This window comes from Nothoprocta perdicaria, unplaced genomic scaffold (assembly GCF_003342845.1).
Source record: "Nothoprocta perdicaria isolate Ctin4 unplaced genomic scaffold, notPer1 scaffold_107, whole genome shotgun sequence".
Classification (NCBI taxonomy): domain Eukaryota; kingdom Metazoa; phylum Chordata; class Aves; order Tinamiformes; family Tinamidae; genus Nothoprocta; species Nothoprocta perdicaria.
The window spans coordinates 963,057-979,803 of NW_020454172.1; the positions used below are offsets into that span (position 1 = coordinate 963,057).

At 52.0% G+C, this 16,747-nt stretch overlaps 1 protein-coding gene across 1 annotated transcript in view; it reads right to left on the reverse strand.

Annotated features, from left to right (window-relative positions):
- Positions 1-793: 793 nt before the first annotated feature.
- Positions 794-16,747, reverse strand: part of FNIP1 (folliculin interacting protein 1) — a 29,219-nt gene continuing 13,265 nt past the window's right edge. Inside the window, exons 6-18 of the mRNA XM_026045577.1 lie at positions 16,284-16,375; positions 14,367-14,450; positions 13,326-13,397; positions 12,464-12,599; positions 11,762-11,963; positions 10,999-11,084; positions 7,467-7,613; positions 6,636-6,805; positions 3,828-5,253; positions 3,312-3,480; positions 1,552-1,749; positions 1,248-1,363; positions 794-1,126 (exon numbers count right to left, since the gene is read on the reverse strand). Coding sequence (XP_025901362.1) covers positions 1,048-1,126; positions 1,248-1,363; positions 1,552-1,749; positions 3,312-3,480; positions 3,828-5,253; positions 6,636-6,805; positions 7,467-7,613; positions 10,999-11,084; positions 11,762-11,963; positions 12,464-12,599; positions 13,326-13,397; positions 14,367-14,450; positions 16,284-16,375 — 2,977 coding nt within the window. The 3' untranslated portion in view covers positions 794-1,047. The remainder of the gene's footprint in view (positions 1,127-1,247; positions 1,364-1,551; positions 1,750-3,311; positions 3,481-3,827; positions 5,254-6,635; positions 6,806-7,466; positions 7,614-10,998; positions 11,085-11,761; positions 11,964-12,463; positions 12,600-13,325; positions 13,398-14,366; positions 14,451-16,283; positions 16,376-16,747) is intronic.

Sequence of the window (16,747 nt, forward strand, 5' to 3'; positions counted from 1 at the left end):
TGTCAAAAAATAATTTTGCTATTATCATACTACGGCGTAATCAGCRATCATTTTTCTRTAGAACAATTTTAAAAAATATATCAATTAGTTACCTGAGCAATTAAGGGTCATATTCAATACCTTGTTTTTCGTTGCTTTTTTTTCCCCAATGCTTTGGTACAATCACTTCTAGCTCCTTAGTTCAATAGCCGACTGCCTGCTGTAAAAAGGAGGTTGCAAGAAAACCACARGCCGTGAGAAAGAGCGAGGGACCGGTCCGGCCGCGCGGGGCCTCGGGGCAGCTCCGCTCAGCCAAAGGTCTCGCTCGGGCTGCTGCTTCTTGCTGATTTTTTTTTTTTTWAACGTTTTGATTCAGTTCTGAAAGAAAAGCCTCACTTAGTATAAAGCAACATTTAAACATTATAAACATTTAATACTGGTTACAGGGCAGGCCGAGGAAGGGGGGCTCCTTTGCGGTCTGCCCGCCCGCCCGCCGCTCCCCCCTCTCTCGAGTATAAATAAACAGTGGAGCTGGGGGTCATTCGGAAGCTTTTTACAAAACAAAACAAAAATGTCCCCCCGCCCCTGCCCCTGCTCTGGGAAGCGTCCAGAATTTGACTGTTACTGAAAAAGTAGAAGCTCTTGACGAACGATCCCGCCCAGGCCCGAGAGCGCAAGGGGAGCGCGGGCAGCGCCTGCCGGCCGGGCAGCCGCCACTTCTCCCCTCGGGTTTGCRGGAGCAGGATGTCCTTCCCAAAGCAGTTTCTCCCAAATATAAATTAGTTAGCCGCCGTGGCAGATGCTGAGGAAAAAAAAAAAAAACGCAGGTCTTCAGCTTTTGCTAAAATCGTGGATTTCGTGTGCTTGCAATCTCAGGCTCATCCAYTTCTCCTGTTTTCCTTTCTCCTGAACGGCCACGAGGGAGAGGAGAGGCCTCCAGACGTGCAGTCATATATGGAGAGGCTGCGRCGGCGCGAGCCGCTTCCGAGGGAGCGGAGCCAGGACGAGCCGCCTTCCCTTCTGCTTCCAGGGCAATCCCGGGCGCCCGCGGCTGCGCCCTCCGGCTTCTTAAAGCAGGATCTGGGCGACGTAGGGGGAGTGGGTGCTCGCCACGGCCGCCAGCAAGGGCAGGTCGCTCGACTCGATCCTAGGGGGAAGCCCAAGGGGAGGTTAGTGCCCGTGGGGAGGCCCCCGCGCTGCCCGCGCCTCCAGGGCCGGAGCCCCTGCAGGGAAAGGGGAGCCGGGAAAGCAGCGGGTGGAAAACGTACCCCAGCACCACGCCCAGCTCCTTGACGTGCACCCGCATCTGGCCCTTGAGGTACTCGGACAGCATCTTGCTCTTGAAATACAGCTCCTGCAGCCGGTCCTCCAGGTGCATCACGCACTGCGGGCAGAGAGGCGCTCGTTAATGACAATTAACAGGGCGGTTTGGGGGTCTCGATTGCGGAGCCGCGCGAGTGGCTACGGCCGGGGATGTGCAGAATAAACCAGGCAGGAGCTCACGGAGCATTAACTTGGAAGGCCAAAGGAACCTTTGAGGGCACAGCTCTCGTGGTCTGCGTTCATACTTACGAAGTTCGGAGATAAATTATGCTTGTAAAGCTGAAGAGTGGAATGAAGCAGGTTGGAGACGAGGCTGGAGACCAGCACCTCCTTGCCCAGCTTGTTCTCGATCATCCGCCGCTGGCTACTGGCCACTTGCACAGTCCACTTATCCGTGTCTGCAATAATGCAGACGGCCTCGGCGATGGGTTCATCCAGAACGGGGTGCTACAGAACAGCAATTTCATGGCACAGGGGTGAGAACGGGAAATGACACGGGCCTGGCTCCCGAGCGGCGCCAGCCCGAGCGCCGGGGCTGCGCCGCGGGCGCTGCAGGTGCCCGGCTGGGCTGCRGGGACGTCCCCAGGGGCTGCCTGGGGCGCTCGGGGCCCCGGGAGGCCGTCGTGGGACGGCAGCCGCTCCTTCTCCCGTCCTTCCGAGCGGCCCCTTGTTATCAACTATGTTTTGATATCTGATATAAAGAGTCCTCACTGAACATGGGTAAAATAAAAAAACCTATTAAAAGCCTATTTTAACCCCCTAAAACGGAAAGCACGAGGAACCTGCCTTGCTCCTGCGCGGGGCCGGGTGCGTGGAGGCGCCGGGGCTCCCTGCGCGGGGCCGGCAGAGGGAGCCTGGCACCGCCCGGCTCTGCCTGCCCTCCGGCGCCTGCCCGGCCTCTTCTAGCCTCTTCTTCCGCTTTTTGCTTTCCTTCTTTTTTTTTTTTTTTTTTAAGGAAGAGGAGGAAGTTCTTCCAACCACTGTCCTCTCCCTGATACCTTTGGGCTGAGCTCTCAGCACACCTCGTTTTCCAGAGAGCCTCCCTTTGCACAGCACCGCGATGCTGCTAATTATTGAAAGTCACCATCTCAAGTCTTTTTTAAATTCTTTTTTTGTATCCGCTCAGTCTTTGGCCTTTGCCACTGAGGCCAAGCGGTGGGGATGGGGACCTGCCGCTGTCGGTGGCACGTCAGCCTCTGTGTGGGGCGCTGCTCCGCAGCGCTGCTGCCTCCCTCGCCTTCAGCTACACCTCACAGGTGCCCTAAGGCAAAATCCCCAGCAGGGACCCCCGGGGCTGCCCCCAGGGCGCAAGGCCGGGGGACGGTGACTTGGGGACCGGCCGCAGAGACCGTGCTGACTGCGTCGCGGCCGTCGGGACAAGGGGACCTGCAGAGGGTCCGTGGGGACCTCTCCTCGCTGCCCACGCTCTGGGCGGCCCCGCGGCATCAGCTCCACGTTCCTCTCCTGGGGTTTTCCTCTCCTTTCCCAAGAGCTTGGAGAGGGTCGGTGGACAAYGAGCCCAGCTCATCCCGGGAAACGTGCGAGGGGAAGAGCTGGACTCGTGCAGGCCTGGAGCAGCGCCCATTCCCAGGCCGGTGCCTCCTGCCCAACAAGCCGTGCTCCCGGGCTCAGGCTCCATGGAGAGGCGACGTCCGCGCACACGGAGCCGTCCCCACGGCACYGGCGGCCACCAGCAGCTGCAGCGTCTGCAGCAGAGCCGCGTTCCTCCCAGGTGCAGCACCGCGATCCCTCTGCCCAAGGGCACAAACCTCTCACAAGCAGCTTTGGTTTCAGCCCACACTGCCCTTGTGAATGTGGAGCCACCCCTAGTTAGCCAGGCTTTCCTGATACCRAACTGAGAGAGCAGGAAAGCACTGGTGGTCTGGGGCTGCAGAAACCCGGAGAGAGCTGCGACAGCAARTATTTTCATTTCCTGCACGTTTGTTGATTCCAAAACATTTGATTTTCCCTACTGTGAGAAATACATTTACCAAATATAGCTTAATTACCTGCACAGCGTGCGACAAATCTGACACCAAACAGTGTCTCAGCTTTTCATCACTTCCTATTCCTTGCAAAACAAAGTCGGGGACGTAAGATGAGCAGTAGCCGCCTAGCAAGGATCTTCCAAAATTGGCAATACTGGGCTGGACAGAGTTCATTTCAACTAATTTTGACCTGCAAGAAAGGCATAACACGGAGATATACAACAGCAAACACCAAATTCCGCTAACAACGAGGCTGCATTTCCACATTTATTGTATCTCCTCTATCTTCCATCCAAGCACTCTTTAAAAAAGATCAGTCAGCCTTTGCAGTCAGCGCACTGGGGAAGAAAAGGACAGGAGCTGAGATGGCAATGCACAAATAATGCCTTTTTTTCCCAGACAACTGACCTCTTTTCCAACCAACATGCCCAAGAGACACTTTTCCAACCACCGGGGCCAAGTTAGGCTGCACTCCTGCAAATATGTGACAGGAGAAGAGGCTGCACCTTGGGTATCTGGCTGCTGAGCAGCACTTACCCGGGGAAAGGAATCTCGTACTCTTCTGCCCAGTCCTCCTGCTCTCCTCCGTAGTAGTTACCGCCCGCTCTCGTTAGATCGTGCCCTGTGTCCTCGCTTTCGCTGTCCCCCAGGGCGCTATCGGAGCTCTCGTTTCTCGGAATGTCCCAATCAATTCCCGGGGCGACCTTTTTCTCCACGTTTTCTCTRTCCCCATGGGGGACACGAATAGAGATTTTGTCTCTTTGGTCCTGCTCAGCAAAGCAGTTTTTGTAGGTCTCCTGCCGAACGGAGTCCATAAACTTACAAAATTCGCTGGGTGGTTTGCAAGCCTTTGTGCACAGCTTTTTAGAAAAGTCTAAGCTATTGCTGTGAGCGAGCAGGTCTGGAGCTGCCTGCCCTGGGATATCATCAATAGTCCGGGTTTCAATTGAACTGTCATCGGTGAAATATTCATCAAACAGACTCATGCTCTCAGCACTGTATGGATTTGGATTCCAGCTCGGGTGCTCRCTAGCAGCTTGAGGAAAGGGCTGAGCTGTGCCGCAGTCTCTGCTTTGGTCCTCAGCAGCGCGCTCAGCTGCACAGCCCTGCGGGGCAGGCGCTGCCTCCGGCGGCGCCGGCTGCCCGTGGTGCCGCGCGATCTGCTCCGCCACCGCCTGGCTCCGCAGCTCGATGTCCGAGTCGGGCGACATGGAGTCCCCGATGAGGAAAGTCACCTTGGTCTGGGCGGCGGCGACGTCGCTGGGAAAGGCGGCGCAGAAGGGCTTGTCCGGGGGCTTCTTTTCCACGGCGATGCCCGGCGCGCGCGCCGCGCTGGCGGCCGGCCCGCTGCCTTCCAGCGAGTCCTCGCCCCKCCACGCGGGCGCTGTTGGCTCCAAAGCACGTTCGGGCAGCACGCGCTGCTCCGGCGAAGCTGCCCCCGTGCACACCACGCTCTCCAGTTTAGCTTCCAGGCACGTTCTCGCTTGCTGAACATCAAGAGTATCCTCCTGGCCATCAGTGGAGCCAACAGTTCTGCTCTCATCCGAAGACACTTCCAGCTCCACCTTGGGAGTGCTCTGGGCATCTTCTCTCTCTGGCTGGGAGACACCCTCTGCRCTCTGGGCGAGGGCAATTGGGCATTTGCAGTATTTACAGCTGCAGTTGGGAGTTCGCGTTTCTTCAGCCTCGCTTGGTAGCAAGTTGCCCCTGTTCTTGTGCATCGTGACGAGCACGTACTCGGATTCCTCTACTTCTCCCTTCTCCAGCGTGGTCGTTATCACAGTCCCYGGCATGACAATGGCTTCATCCTCCCCGTTCTCCAGCAGGTGGGTCTCTTGGAGCTCCGAGCACCTGATGAAGTAAGTGAGGAAATAGAGCAGCCTCTGTACCAGGTCGTGCCTTTTGCCAACCACAACTGTTTTTGCGAGTCTCACAGGGGATCCAATAGCCCCATACAAGTCACCTAAAACAGGAAACAGAACAGACAAGTACTTTTCTCATCTTTAGAATAAACYATGCTTCAAAACAGACAATGTTGTCAACAAAACTGGAAGAAGCTTTCAAAGGCCAGGTCTACATCAGGGAAAAGCTGAGGCAGAGGAGCGAGGACGGCCCGGCTGGTATTTTGTTTCTAATACAGAGAATCCTAATGATGCTGTTGGTATCGTATGTAAGGTGACCCGCTGGCCAGGGGGACATCTGATCTCACATATTAGGGAGTATTCACACCACCTAACTTCAGTGCCTCGCTCTAGAGGCTGGACTCCTGGGCTCCTTATATAGTCCTGGGAGAGAGGAGGCATCTGCTCTGAATTACCTTGGATAGTCTGGAAACTGGGCTGAACTTTTAACTACCAAGGAGCGCTGTAAGGAGAAGCAAACCTGTGCCAAGGGCATAGAGGCAGTGGGGAGGCAGAGGTGAAGCCAACTCTTCCCTTCCCTTAAGCCCTAGTATGGGCTGGATAGGTGGTTTTGACAGCTTGGAGGGCCGTATTCCAGGTTTGCRTATGGAAGAGTCAATGCTTGTGTTTATTTTGGAGGCTGTAGGGCACGGTGTGAACACGGGGATGAGGGACAAGGGATGCAAGAGGCACAGAAACCCTGCTAGGAAGGAGTGGATCCCTTGTATCGCATGAGTTTTGGAGAGGGGCCTCCTTGCCAAGTCCTTGGCCATCCTTGCTGCATCAGGACAGGACGACCTCGCAGAACTTTCTGCTCTCCATCCCAACCAAATTCCTTGAGAGCTAGTGTGCAGAGCAGGACAACACGGCCCAAAGTGGGAAGCTCAACTACTGTCCTCAGCAGCCCTGAGAGGCAGTGGGACCAACGACTCGACCAACGACTCAAGCCACTGGTTTCAGAGGTCTCTGTAACCTTGCCCAGGAGCTCCATTCCCTATTCTGTGTTCCGGCACTGTGTCACTCTGTCTGCCGCGCTGACAAAATGTCCATTTCCCCTCTTTTAAAAGACGATTTCCTTCACTTGTTCTTCCTAGAATCAGGCCTCTTGATAGCAGCATCTCAAARAGCAGAAGAAGGAGTTTCCTTTCAAAAAGAGGACCAGAGAAGAACTCGAGTCCTCCATCACCACCAGGGTGGACCTGCTGTAGATGACTAAGAGGGCTGTATTTTTTGGCTGCCATTTTATAACCGGCACTGCCTTAAGAAATTAGAGCATGAATGACAAGTACTACCTGCTTAAATTCCTGCCTTGAAATGCTGAATTTTGCCTCGCTTTAAGTAATGAAAGAGTTTTAAGTTGGGAAAAGGGAACAACAGCATCAGGAAAAGCCACCACGTTCACGCCCGCTGCTGCCCCCATCCTCCGGAGCCGTCGGGCACRTACCCAGCTGCGCCCACAGCGGGTTGTAGGGGTGCGTCTTGGCCAGCATGTCCACGCTCTGGGAAGAATGCTTCTCCAGGAAGATCCGGATGGGCGGCTGCCCGTTGGGCATCACCGTAGGGACCCAGGCCAGGTGGTTAGTCAGGACCGCAGTCAGCAAAGCTGGTAGAAACCTGTAAGCAAAACGCTCAGCATCGCATTGCCCAGGTACCACTCAACGAGTTGCAGCGACAGCGATTCTACACTGGGCACGGAGCAGAAATACCAGAGAAAACCTAATGACCACAACCAAGGACTGTTCCTTCTGCCTACCTTCTTCCTTCCTGCATGGCTCACCACCAACCCCTGCACACAACACAGGCTTAAAGTAGAATTAAGTATTTTAAACCTGTGGCCATTAGTTCCTCAGTTTGGCAACCATCATGAGACTTCCTATTTTGCAAGCTACATATTGTAAAACATCTTTAAAAAAAAAAAAACATTTTTTTGAAAGAAGGTGGTGCCGTTCCTGGCCCCAATTACGTGCCAGGTGCACGCAGCAGATCCCTACCCTTAAAGGCTGTGAGTATCAGTGCCAGGGGTGGCCCAGTTTGGCTAGCAAACCYGTGTGGTGCTGTGCTCTATCCTGCAGCTATCGTGCAGCGCCGGCCCATGCAGCTGCTGCTTTTCAAAGCAACCCCCTCCTGGGTCCCCCAGTTTTGCATCCCCACCCCGTTGCACTTCCCCACCAGCTCTGCTCCTCTGGGGATGCCGTGTGGCAAATACATGAAAGTTCATTTTTAAATTAAAAAAGCCATGAATAGATACACATTTAAAAACTAGAATCCACCGTACTGGTTTTTTGCAGCGTTTTCCATCAGGAAAGTGAACTCCTTCATGAAGCGATGGCAAAGCTGGTTCTTCTCCGGTGTCCCGGACATCATGGTGAGCCAGACGGGCTCCCCAATCCGTGGCATCGTGTACAGGTTGCAAATAGTTGTTCTGAAAAACAAGCAACAAGACCCAGAAAATTAAACCAAGCAGTGGAGGGCGGAAATTCCCATTCAGAGACTTCTTTGTGCCACCCGTGCTGCAGGCCCAGGGGCCRGGTCACTGCGTTGGCGCTGAAGGTGCTGCAGGAGGCCCAGGTGCCCGCCCGGCCTCGAGGAGGCCGCACCGAGCGCCACACTGAGGCCCTGCACTAACCCCCAGCTCAGTGCTCAGCTCCCAGCCTAACCCGCAACAGTTCTGTTTCTAACACAATGCCAACATAGACAGGCTCAAAGGAACCGAGTGAGGGGCTGCTCCTGAGCAGAACCCGTTTGCTCCGCGGGGCACCCGACCCGGAGCAGCCCCGGATCAGCATTAAGGAGCTCGCGGGGACCGGGCAGGGAGCAGCCTCCTGCGGGGCGGCCACCTCGGCACGTTGGGCACCGCTGGCCCAGGAGCCGGGGCTAAAACCAAGCAGCTCCCGCGAGCGACGGCGGCTGCGGAGCCTCCTGCGGGGCCGCGCAAGTGTTTTGAAAGAGAAACCGCTGCTCTGCTGCGAGCAGCACATTAAAATATTTGTTTTCGTTGAAAAGATAGCCCGAGTCTTGTGATTCGTTATTTACTATTCTGGTAACCCTGGCTGCATCTGCGGCTGATAGTGTTTCCTCCGCGAGCGATCGGGTTCGGCTGGCGGGCGGCCAGCAGGCATGTGACTGCAGCAAAGGGAACCTCTCGCCAGGGATTAACCGCTTCCCGCCCCGCGCGCCCTTAATGCAGCGGGAAAAACGGGGGGAAATGCAGGGAAGGTGACCACATTTATAGGGGGAACAGCAATGCAAACCCGCCCCCTGTGTGCACCAGCAGCAGGCTCTGCTCCTGCACGGGGTCCGGCACGCCCGGAGGGGTTAAGCTCCCTATCCTCATTCCCTCCTCCAGGCTTTTTATCCTATGAAGGAGCAAGGACAGGAGGGGGCTCCCTGCATTGCCTTGAGCAAGAGCGAAGCTCCCCGCTCTGCTCCCTGCGGTGCAAGAGCCTTAAAAACCACTGTTGAAAAGTGGCGTTTTGGCCACCAGGACGCGGCGGGAGGCGCTGCCCGCGGCAGCACCGGGATCACCGGGATCACCAGTGGCCCAGCCCCGGGAGCAAGGGCAGCAGCTTATTCCCCAAGTCATGTGTCCGCACATCTGACAGCCGAGCAGGGCGCTAAGCCTCTCGGCCAAGTGCCACCAGCTCAAGGCATCGGTGCTTTAGAAAATTAAAAACCGCTTCCCAGTGGCTGGCGATGCAAGGGGTGACCTGGAGCCACCCAAGCGAATTCAGCGGGAGCATCGGGCTGGGGAAGGGCATGGAGCCCTTCCCGGGATGAGGCAGCCGGGGCAAAGCGGAGCCCAGCGYGCCCGCAGAGCCTCCACCAGCCTCTCCTGCCCTGCACAAAGATGTGATAAAATCAGCTTTGCTACTGAGGAGGCCGCTTGCGTTTTCTCCTCCCAGAAAAGCCTGCAAGGAGTTAAAGCAGCACGAGGTTGTGTTTCAGAAACACCAGCCCACTGCAGTCAGCAGCCTCCTTCCCTGYAGCGCAATTTGCTAAGCAGGGAGAAATGCAGGCGAGGCTCCGGTTCAGCGAAGGACTCAGCCTCCTGACTTCCCCGTGACTCCAGCGGAGAGGCAGACGCCTAAAGAGATAATAGTGGCCTAAATGGGTTTGCTGAACCGCTGCCAAAGCATCTTTGCATCCAGCCTCAGTATTTAAATGGGCTTTTTCTTTCCTTTTGCAGCACTTTGCTTTCCAAAGAGAGGGGCTTTCACAAGCAGCAGGTAGCACCCCGAGATACCCCAGCATCAGCAGCAGAGGTGGACTGGCAACTACCTTATCTGCTTAATATACTTGGTACATTAAGTATATTAGACTGCGGTATATGCTGTAACACACCTGGCCATAAACAGAATCAGCTAAAGGTGCGCCCCAGGAAATTTAATTTATATTAAACCCCACGGGATTAGATTCACCTAATATGAAAGAGCAGCATTCCCATCACCGCCACAAAGCCCCACACGGTGTCCCCGCCGCGTGAGCCGGGGCTGCTGGCCTGGCTGCCACCACGTGGGCCCGCATTCCCATGGGACRAGGAGCAGGAGGGAGGCAGCGAGGGGCAGCCGGCCGTGCCGGCCGCTCCCAGGCTGGTTTCTCCAATGCCACCTCGGAGCGCGCTCCCCTCCCACCGCTCCGGGACTGTTTAACTTGGAAGGTTGCGGGAGAAGGGGCAAAGTCTGCCGCGTGTGTCCTGACGGGAAAGGGCCTGGAGAGAGCGGCGGGAGGACGGAGCTACGCGGGGCCRGGCRGGGAAGCGGGGGAGCCCAGGAGCCCCAGGCCCCGCTGGCCTCCCGGCTGCCCTGCTGCCGTGCCCGAGGACAGGATGGGTGGCTCTCCTGCCACCCCGCACGGCCCTTCCCCGCGGAGCTCGGGGCTCCTCCATCCTCCTGCCTTGGCAGGGCCCCGCGGGGCGAGCGGCAGCCCAGCCTCGGCGCCCGCTCTGTGCTACAGAAAGCGGTGGCCTCGTCCCACAAAGCTGCCCCACGGTCAGGGCACCTCTACATGACACCCCAGTCTTCACAGCATCCCAGCGTGGCCCTCTCGGACGCCTTCCAAAGGCAGCTCTCCCCTGGCTTCGGGAATCACCCTGCCCCTCCCATCAGGAGGGGACGAATCCCTGGAAGGCAAGGGATCTCACTTTAGTCCCCTCCCCATTACTTAAACTATGGAAGGAAAACAGAGTTAAYGCCAGGGATCTGCATTGCCCTGTGCATTAACTGTTGAATAGCGGCAGCTCTGCAGGTGCTGATAGCGGGAGATTACAGAGCTGCACTTCTCTGTGTGAATAAGATAGTCCTGCCTTTTAGTAGCTGCTTATCTGAAATTCCTTCAGCTCAGAATTTAGTGCAGAGTAAAGGTCTTGCTTCACCAGGAAAATACACACTGGAGCAGGGTTTCTCAACCATCTGTTCGCAGTTCCTCTTTTCCCATCTCAGTGGGACATAAAAAACAATTTAGGAGGTTGCTGGAAACTTCACTACTATCCACAGGAGAAAAACCCTTGATTACCCACACGCTATGTACCCCAGGCTTGCACAGATCCACACACTTGTCAAAATTTCAAGGGATGACACACACAGGCTATAGGGACTTGTTAGCAGCCAGTAACTTGCTAATACTTACTTTTTCAGAAGACATTAGAGATTATAAGCTATTTTATAAAAAGGGCAAAGCCATTTTCCATTTCAGATGAGACCTCCGAAGGCCAAGGAAAGCTACACTAAGGAGAAGGTCCCTCTAGAGCAGACACAAGTGCTTTTGAAAAAGCAGACATTAAAAAAGAGAGACAGAGTTGAACTGCTCACCTGAATTCATTCAGGGCATCAACAATCCTGTTATATGCCAAGCTCCGCTGACTGGCATCAGCTGATCTGCGACTCATTTTCATAGCCTTGAAAACAACCATTAAACAGATAAGTAACACCAGGCATAGCTACAGAAGCACCAAAAAATGGAAAACAAAGTCATGTGTTTGACTTTCATGCAACTAGTCACGCAAATAGGTTTTTTTTTAAAGTGATAAACGATGGTACAAGTGCCAGCTTTCATATCGGAGGAAAGATAGGTGAGGCAGACGTGTTTGCAGACCATCTCTTCTGTGCTTTTCAATCACTCAAGGCATAAAAGAGGTCAAAGTTTTCACTGTAATGGCAAATTAACTGCTAAGTATTTCCTAGAAGAGGGATTTGAAGCAAAACTAGTTGCACATTTGATACCATTCATTCAATCTTTGAAAATATCCTACACATCTGAGTCAGAGGGGTAGGGAGTAAGAGAAAAACACAGGATTTATTTACAGTTTGGAACTGATCCTGCAGCCCACTCAGATACAGCTGAAACAAGGAGGTGAAGGTGGCCTTAAAAGCACCCTTGCACCTCGGCTGCTCCAGGGCTGCTGGAGCCCAGAGCCCTTCCCTAGGGCAGCTGCAACAGCAGCAGAGAGCAGCTCTGTCTCGTCTTCAGCAAGAGTTAGAAGGGAAACCTGAAAGGGACCAGGAGAGCAATGCAAGTGCAACCTGCAAGTGCAAAAATTCAAAAAAAAAAAAAAAAAAAAAAAAAAGCATTTACCTGTTCTATTGCACTCTTCAGTTTGTTCATGTGACTCTCAAAAAGAGGGAAGTGCGAGAAGAAGAACTCATTAAATTTGTTATTTTCATCTTCATCTCTTGAGAGTGAAAAAATGACTCCAATTGCTATCTTTTTTTTCCTAACAATTCCTGGGCTAGGACCAGAGCTGTCATCTGACAAATTGAAGCTTTCATCCATGGACCTTGAAGCATGGGAAAAAGAGAAAGTTAACATAATCCATTGCTTAAAATGATACCTTTGCTTCTTGTGTAATTAAGCTCTAGGACATTTAACATCAATGAACATCTTTTGTTTGCAGCTGTTGTCAAATCCTTGCCTTTGCTAAAATCCATCTTAGAAATTAATTAGTTGATTGATCATTAATCGATCCTGCAATCACAAAATCAAAGCACTGGTAGGATTAGAATATGAAATACTAGTTCTCTCCTAATTCTGCCAGATATTTGTGTTTTGAGCAGGATTTTAGAGATTCTTAGAGTAAAAAAATTCGCTGAAGGTTTTCTAATTAGTGAAAAACAACAAATGCCATGAAGAAACAGGTGCTAAAAAAGATCAATCATTGAACTGCAGTCAGTATATAAATACTGCACAGAAAAGGAACAGAGGTGTGTAACAAGAGCAGACGAAGCTGCCGGSGGGGGATAATGCCGGGACGCAGCGGCCCACTCCCGCCCGGCTCACCATCGCGGGAAGACGCCGTTCTCCAGGCTGGTGGTCTGGCTGCGCCGCCAGCGCCGCTGGTAGCTGCTCGCACAGCTTTTGTTGAACGAGGAGCCCGGAGACGGAAAGGGCGTGATGAGCAGGCTGCTAAGAGACGCTGCAACAGCAAGAGCAACCAGTAAGACTCTCTGCAGAAGAAAGACTATYTGGAAAATAACACCAGTGATTAAACAAAGCCCCTCGAGATATCTGGCTGTTGCCAATCAARTGTCTTCTCTTTTGCTTATCTAGGTTTCTTATCTTAAGAATAACCAGTTTACAGTAACATTAACAAGATCTACAAGCACTGCAAGGGTGGGACAGTCCTGCAGCTTTATGCAACAGGCAACACCGGCACGGTGCACGYTACACCTTGCTCTGTTCCATCAACCATGTGTATTGGGAAATAAATTCTTTGTGGAAAGCAGTAACGTTAATCACATCCTTTAGAAACCTTTACCACTGTAAGTGACCAATATCCACCAAATTGCGGTGGAGAGTTGACCATTTAACACTATTTACAGCCTGAGTTTGAAATGCTGATACTGTTTGGAATACTGCAGATGGATTTCAGTGTGTAATGTGACTGCTCTTTGCAATTGCTTTGATTAGATGCCTGTGCTGTTGGGATGAGCTCCGCGAGGTTCCCCACGGAGAACCGCGGTAGCCGGGACGCTGTACACACATATGCAGGTGTGTGTCACTGCACAGAGGTGCAGCGAGCCCTGCTGCACACAACACTGTCTGACTGGGCTTCAGAGGGCTCACTGACCAGACTGATATGCAGGGAACATTGCTGGAAACGTTCTGAGTCTACAGGGTTAACACACGAACCTGCCCTTACCAGATCTCGCTATACCGCTGTCTCTGTCCTCGCTCTGCTCCCTCCCAGGCATGTCCATAGGGTTGCTGTGAACTGTAAAACAAGGAATACCAATTAGCAGGGAAAGATATAGGTCCTTTCTTGTTTGCAGATCTCCGTGTAATTAATGAAACAAAACCATGCTCATTAATTCAGATCAACAGCACCACACAAGGCCATCACCAAGAAAGGCTGCTAAGCTGAACAAGCCAAAACACTTCTTTGAAAAGCTTTATGGGTTCTTCTGAAGTCTGCACATCCATTTGAGCACAGACTGAATTTGTCTTATGTTCATTATTTCTTGAAAATTTTATTGAAAATGTGTAAYGTCCTGGAAGAGCTTATGCCACATAGGTAGCAATCTGTGTAGAGACCTCCAAAAGTCACCAAAACCATGTAAACAGGACTGCATTTATGCACCAACCTTAGCAGTTATTATGCAGTTTAAAGAAGGAATTTACAGAGATGATTTGAAGGAAAAATATTTTTAAACTGTAAGCAGTGCATTGGGTGTTCAGCAAAGCTGTAAACTCTCCGGATTCACAGGCTGCATACAGAGTAGATCAAAAGTGTCTCAGGCTTAAACGTGATACATTTTGCAAACATGTCTGTGAAATAAAAGCTACTCAGCCACGGAAATAAGAGACAGCCATTAAAAAGCAGCAATGTCCACTTCATGTATGAACCTGGCCTATGTTTAGTTTTCGGTTTGGTTGAGGTAAGCCCAGATTAAAACAGCTTGATGCTACAGTGAATTATTAAAGGTGAAATTTGAAATAAATGTAAGAYGTGAATAGAAATGTGAAATCCATCGTCAAACATGATAGTTTTCCAAGCTAAGCATGAGGAAATATTCCCCCAGAGGGGACCACTGAGGCTTCTGTGTCCTCTGGGGACCTACCACCAGGAATGGAAGTGGCCATYGCTGCCCTTGTGTACCAAATACTGCTCTTATTGCCGGGCTGCGCTGGCGCCACCCCGGCCAGCCTAGGCACACAGCACAGCACACAGCACAGTGCAAACCTGCAAAGAAAGAGGCGCTCCGGATGAGGCGGAGCGGACCTTGCTCAGAGAACGCCCGCCTGGGGCTGCAAAGCTGCGAAAGACCTACACGGCAAAAYGGGAAATACAGAGGAGAGAGCAGGTTAGTAAAGCAGCGGGGTCTCGGCAGCGGCGCGAGCCGGCACGGCCGCCCGGCGCCGCCGAGCCCTGCGCGCCCAGCACGGCCACGCGCGCCTGAAACACGGCGTGTGGAGAGACGTCAAGTCATAACAGCGCCAGCTTCGCCTTGTCTCGCGTGCGAGGCTGGGGGTTCTGTCCAACGGCTTTATTTTCTTTATTTTTTTTTAAAGGGAGATGAAAATGATTAATTTATGCAGGCTCCGAGCCCAGCTCGGTCACAAACGGGGGATTCATGGTGGGACACAATGTCTGCTTGCAGGTCCTCGCTGGCGGGGTGGCCGGGGAGCCCCGTCCCTGCCACACATGGGGAGGGACACGCGGCCACGGGCTCCTCTTAGGGGCACCAGGAGAAAACAACAGGCCAAGGAGCTGCTCCGAGTGGGGTCACGTCTGAAAAAAGCAGCTTGTAGAATTCCCAGGATGGAAAAAATCCCCGGGCGCCTTTTCTGCGTGTGGGGAAACTCCCCATCCCTACAGAGCCACGGGAGAATCCACCGGCACCTGGACCGTGGCCAGCGGTCCTGYCCGCCCGCTGCCGTATCCACACTGTGGTCCACACGGCTTAGGTTACACCAGCCATCAAGCCAATCTCTGTCGGGCGCAAACGGCAGCCACACAGCAAAGTCCTTACAAGTAAAGGAATTCTGTCCTCTCCTGCACAAATCTGGGCACCTAACTCAGCGAGGCATGGGGAGAAATCCCAGCTGCAGGCTGCGGGAAGAGGGAATATGAAGGAGGAAAAGGCAGTGCTTTAACTTCCTTGGCTTGGTAAGGGCAGCAAGGGTTAACAGATTACAGTAGTTTCCAGTATGATTAGGCTTCCCTTATGGCTTAACCGTTGGGATGGGTTTAAGCAGTTACACAGCTTTGGGGGGCCGGGAAGTCCACACTTAGCTTGGGAACACGGTGCTGTCTCATCAGCGCCAACGGGACAGAAGGAAAGGTTTAGACCAAGGAGAATGAGGACCGTATCAAAGCCAGAAACCCACTCAGAATAACAAAGTAATCAAATTCACTTCTTCAAACCGTAGTAAAAAAAAAAAAAAAAAAAAGCATACTTCATGTACCGTAATATTCTGGAAAGCAAATATAAATAGAAGACTCTTATTCCAGCTATTATTACAGACATTTGATTGGAAATTATTCAGCCTAAACGAAGGGTTTAAAGGACTTCATCGGGTGCTGCCCTGGACAGCTGAGTCCCAGCTAAGATTCAAGGTGGATTTTCAAGTACTCTTAATTTCCAAGACCAGACCAAATAAATAAATAGGTCTTCTGTCCAATCCAATCAAAAATTAAATCGCAACGGTGCAAGGTTAACAAGCAYGGAACATGTGGCCATCTGTTCATGGCCAACAGAGAGCACGGGACACAAGAAAATTCTATTTCATTTTCTTTTTTCAAAAAAGAAGGAAGAATCAGAGTGAAAACTGAGACACACCCAGGCAGAATCAGTCCTGCCTGATTTGAGATGTGCGAAAGAGTTTGACAGCCTCTTGTCTTCCAACATTTTCTGTATTTGAACTTAAATATATCTATCTGTATTTYTAGATACGTGTGTGTGTGTATGCTGAGCCACTGCTAATTCTCTGAACTGTCTGATTTACAGTCCTCCCAGTCCTACCAACATTAACTTGCTGCAGAGTCTTTAGTTCTCCTATCTTTCCATCTGATTCTGTTTAGAAGATGACTTTCATGTTCTACAGTCCATGATTACCCACTTACAGATACCAGGAAATCAAATCTGTTTGTAATTACCTATATTTCCAAGAAGTCCATTCATAATTGTACTGTGGTCAGGCTTTAATGTATTGCTGTCTTGATTAATGAACTCAAGACTATCTTGCAGCCTAAAAGAAAAATCCAGAAAATAAAACACACAACAAACTCAATAATTAGCATTTCTGTATAAAACTGCAGTACTTCTTTTTTTTTTTTTTTTTTGCCTCAGTGGAACACACAAAAAAAGAAGCTGGACTTCCACTGGAAGAAGCTTTCATAGCCTAGGCCATGTGCTAAGCTAGGGTGATTAAGACACAGAAAACCGAACATTAGAGTCTAAAAATGGAAATTTTTGCAATGTCTTTTCCATCATCTCGGGCCGAAGCCCCCAGCTGCAGCAGTGGGTCCCCATCCCGTCCCCTGAGCAGGTATTTTGTGCCTTGCAGCACCAGGCTCTACCCTACCAGCTCTGCAGCAACAGGTTCATTCTTTCACCTAAA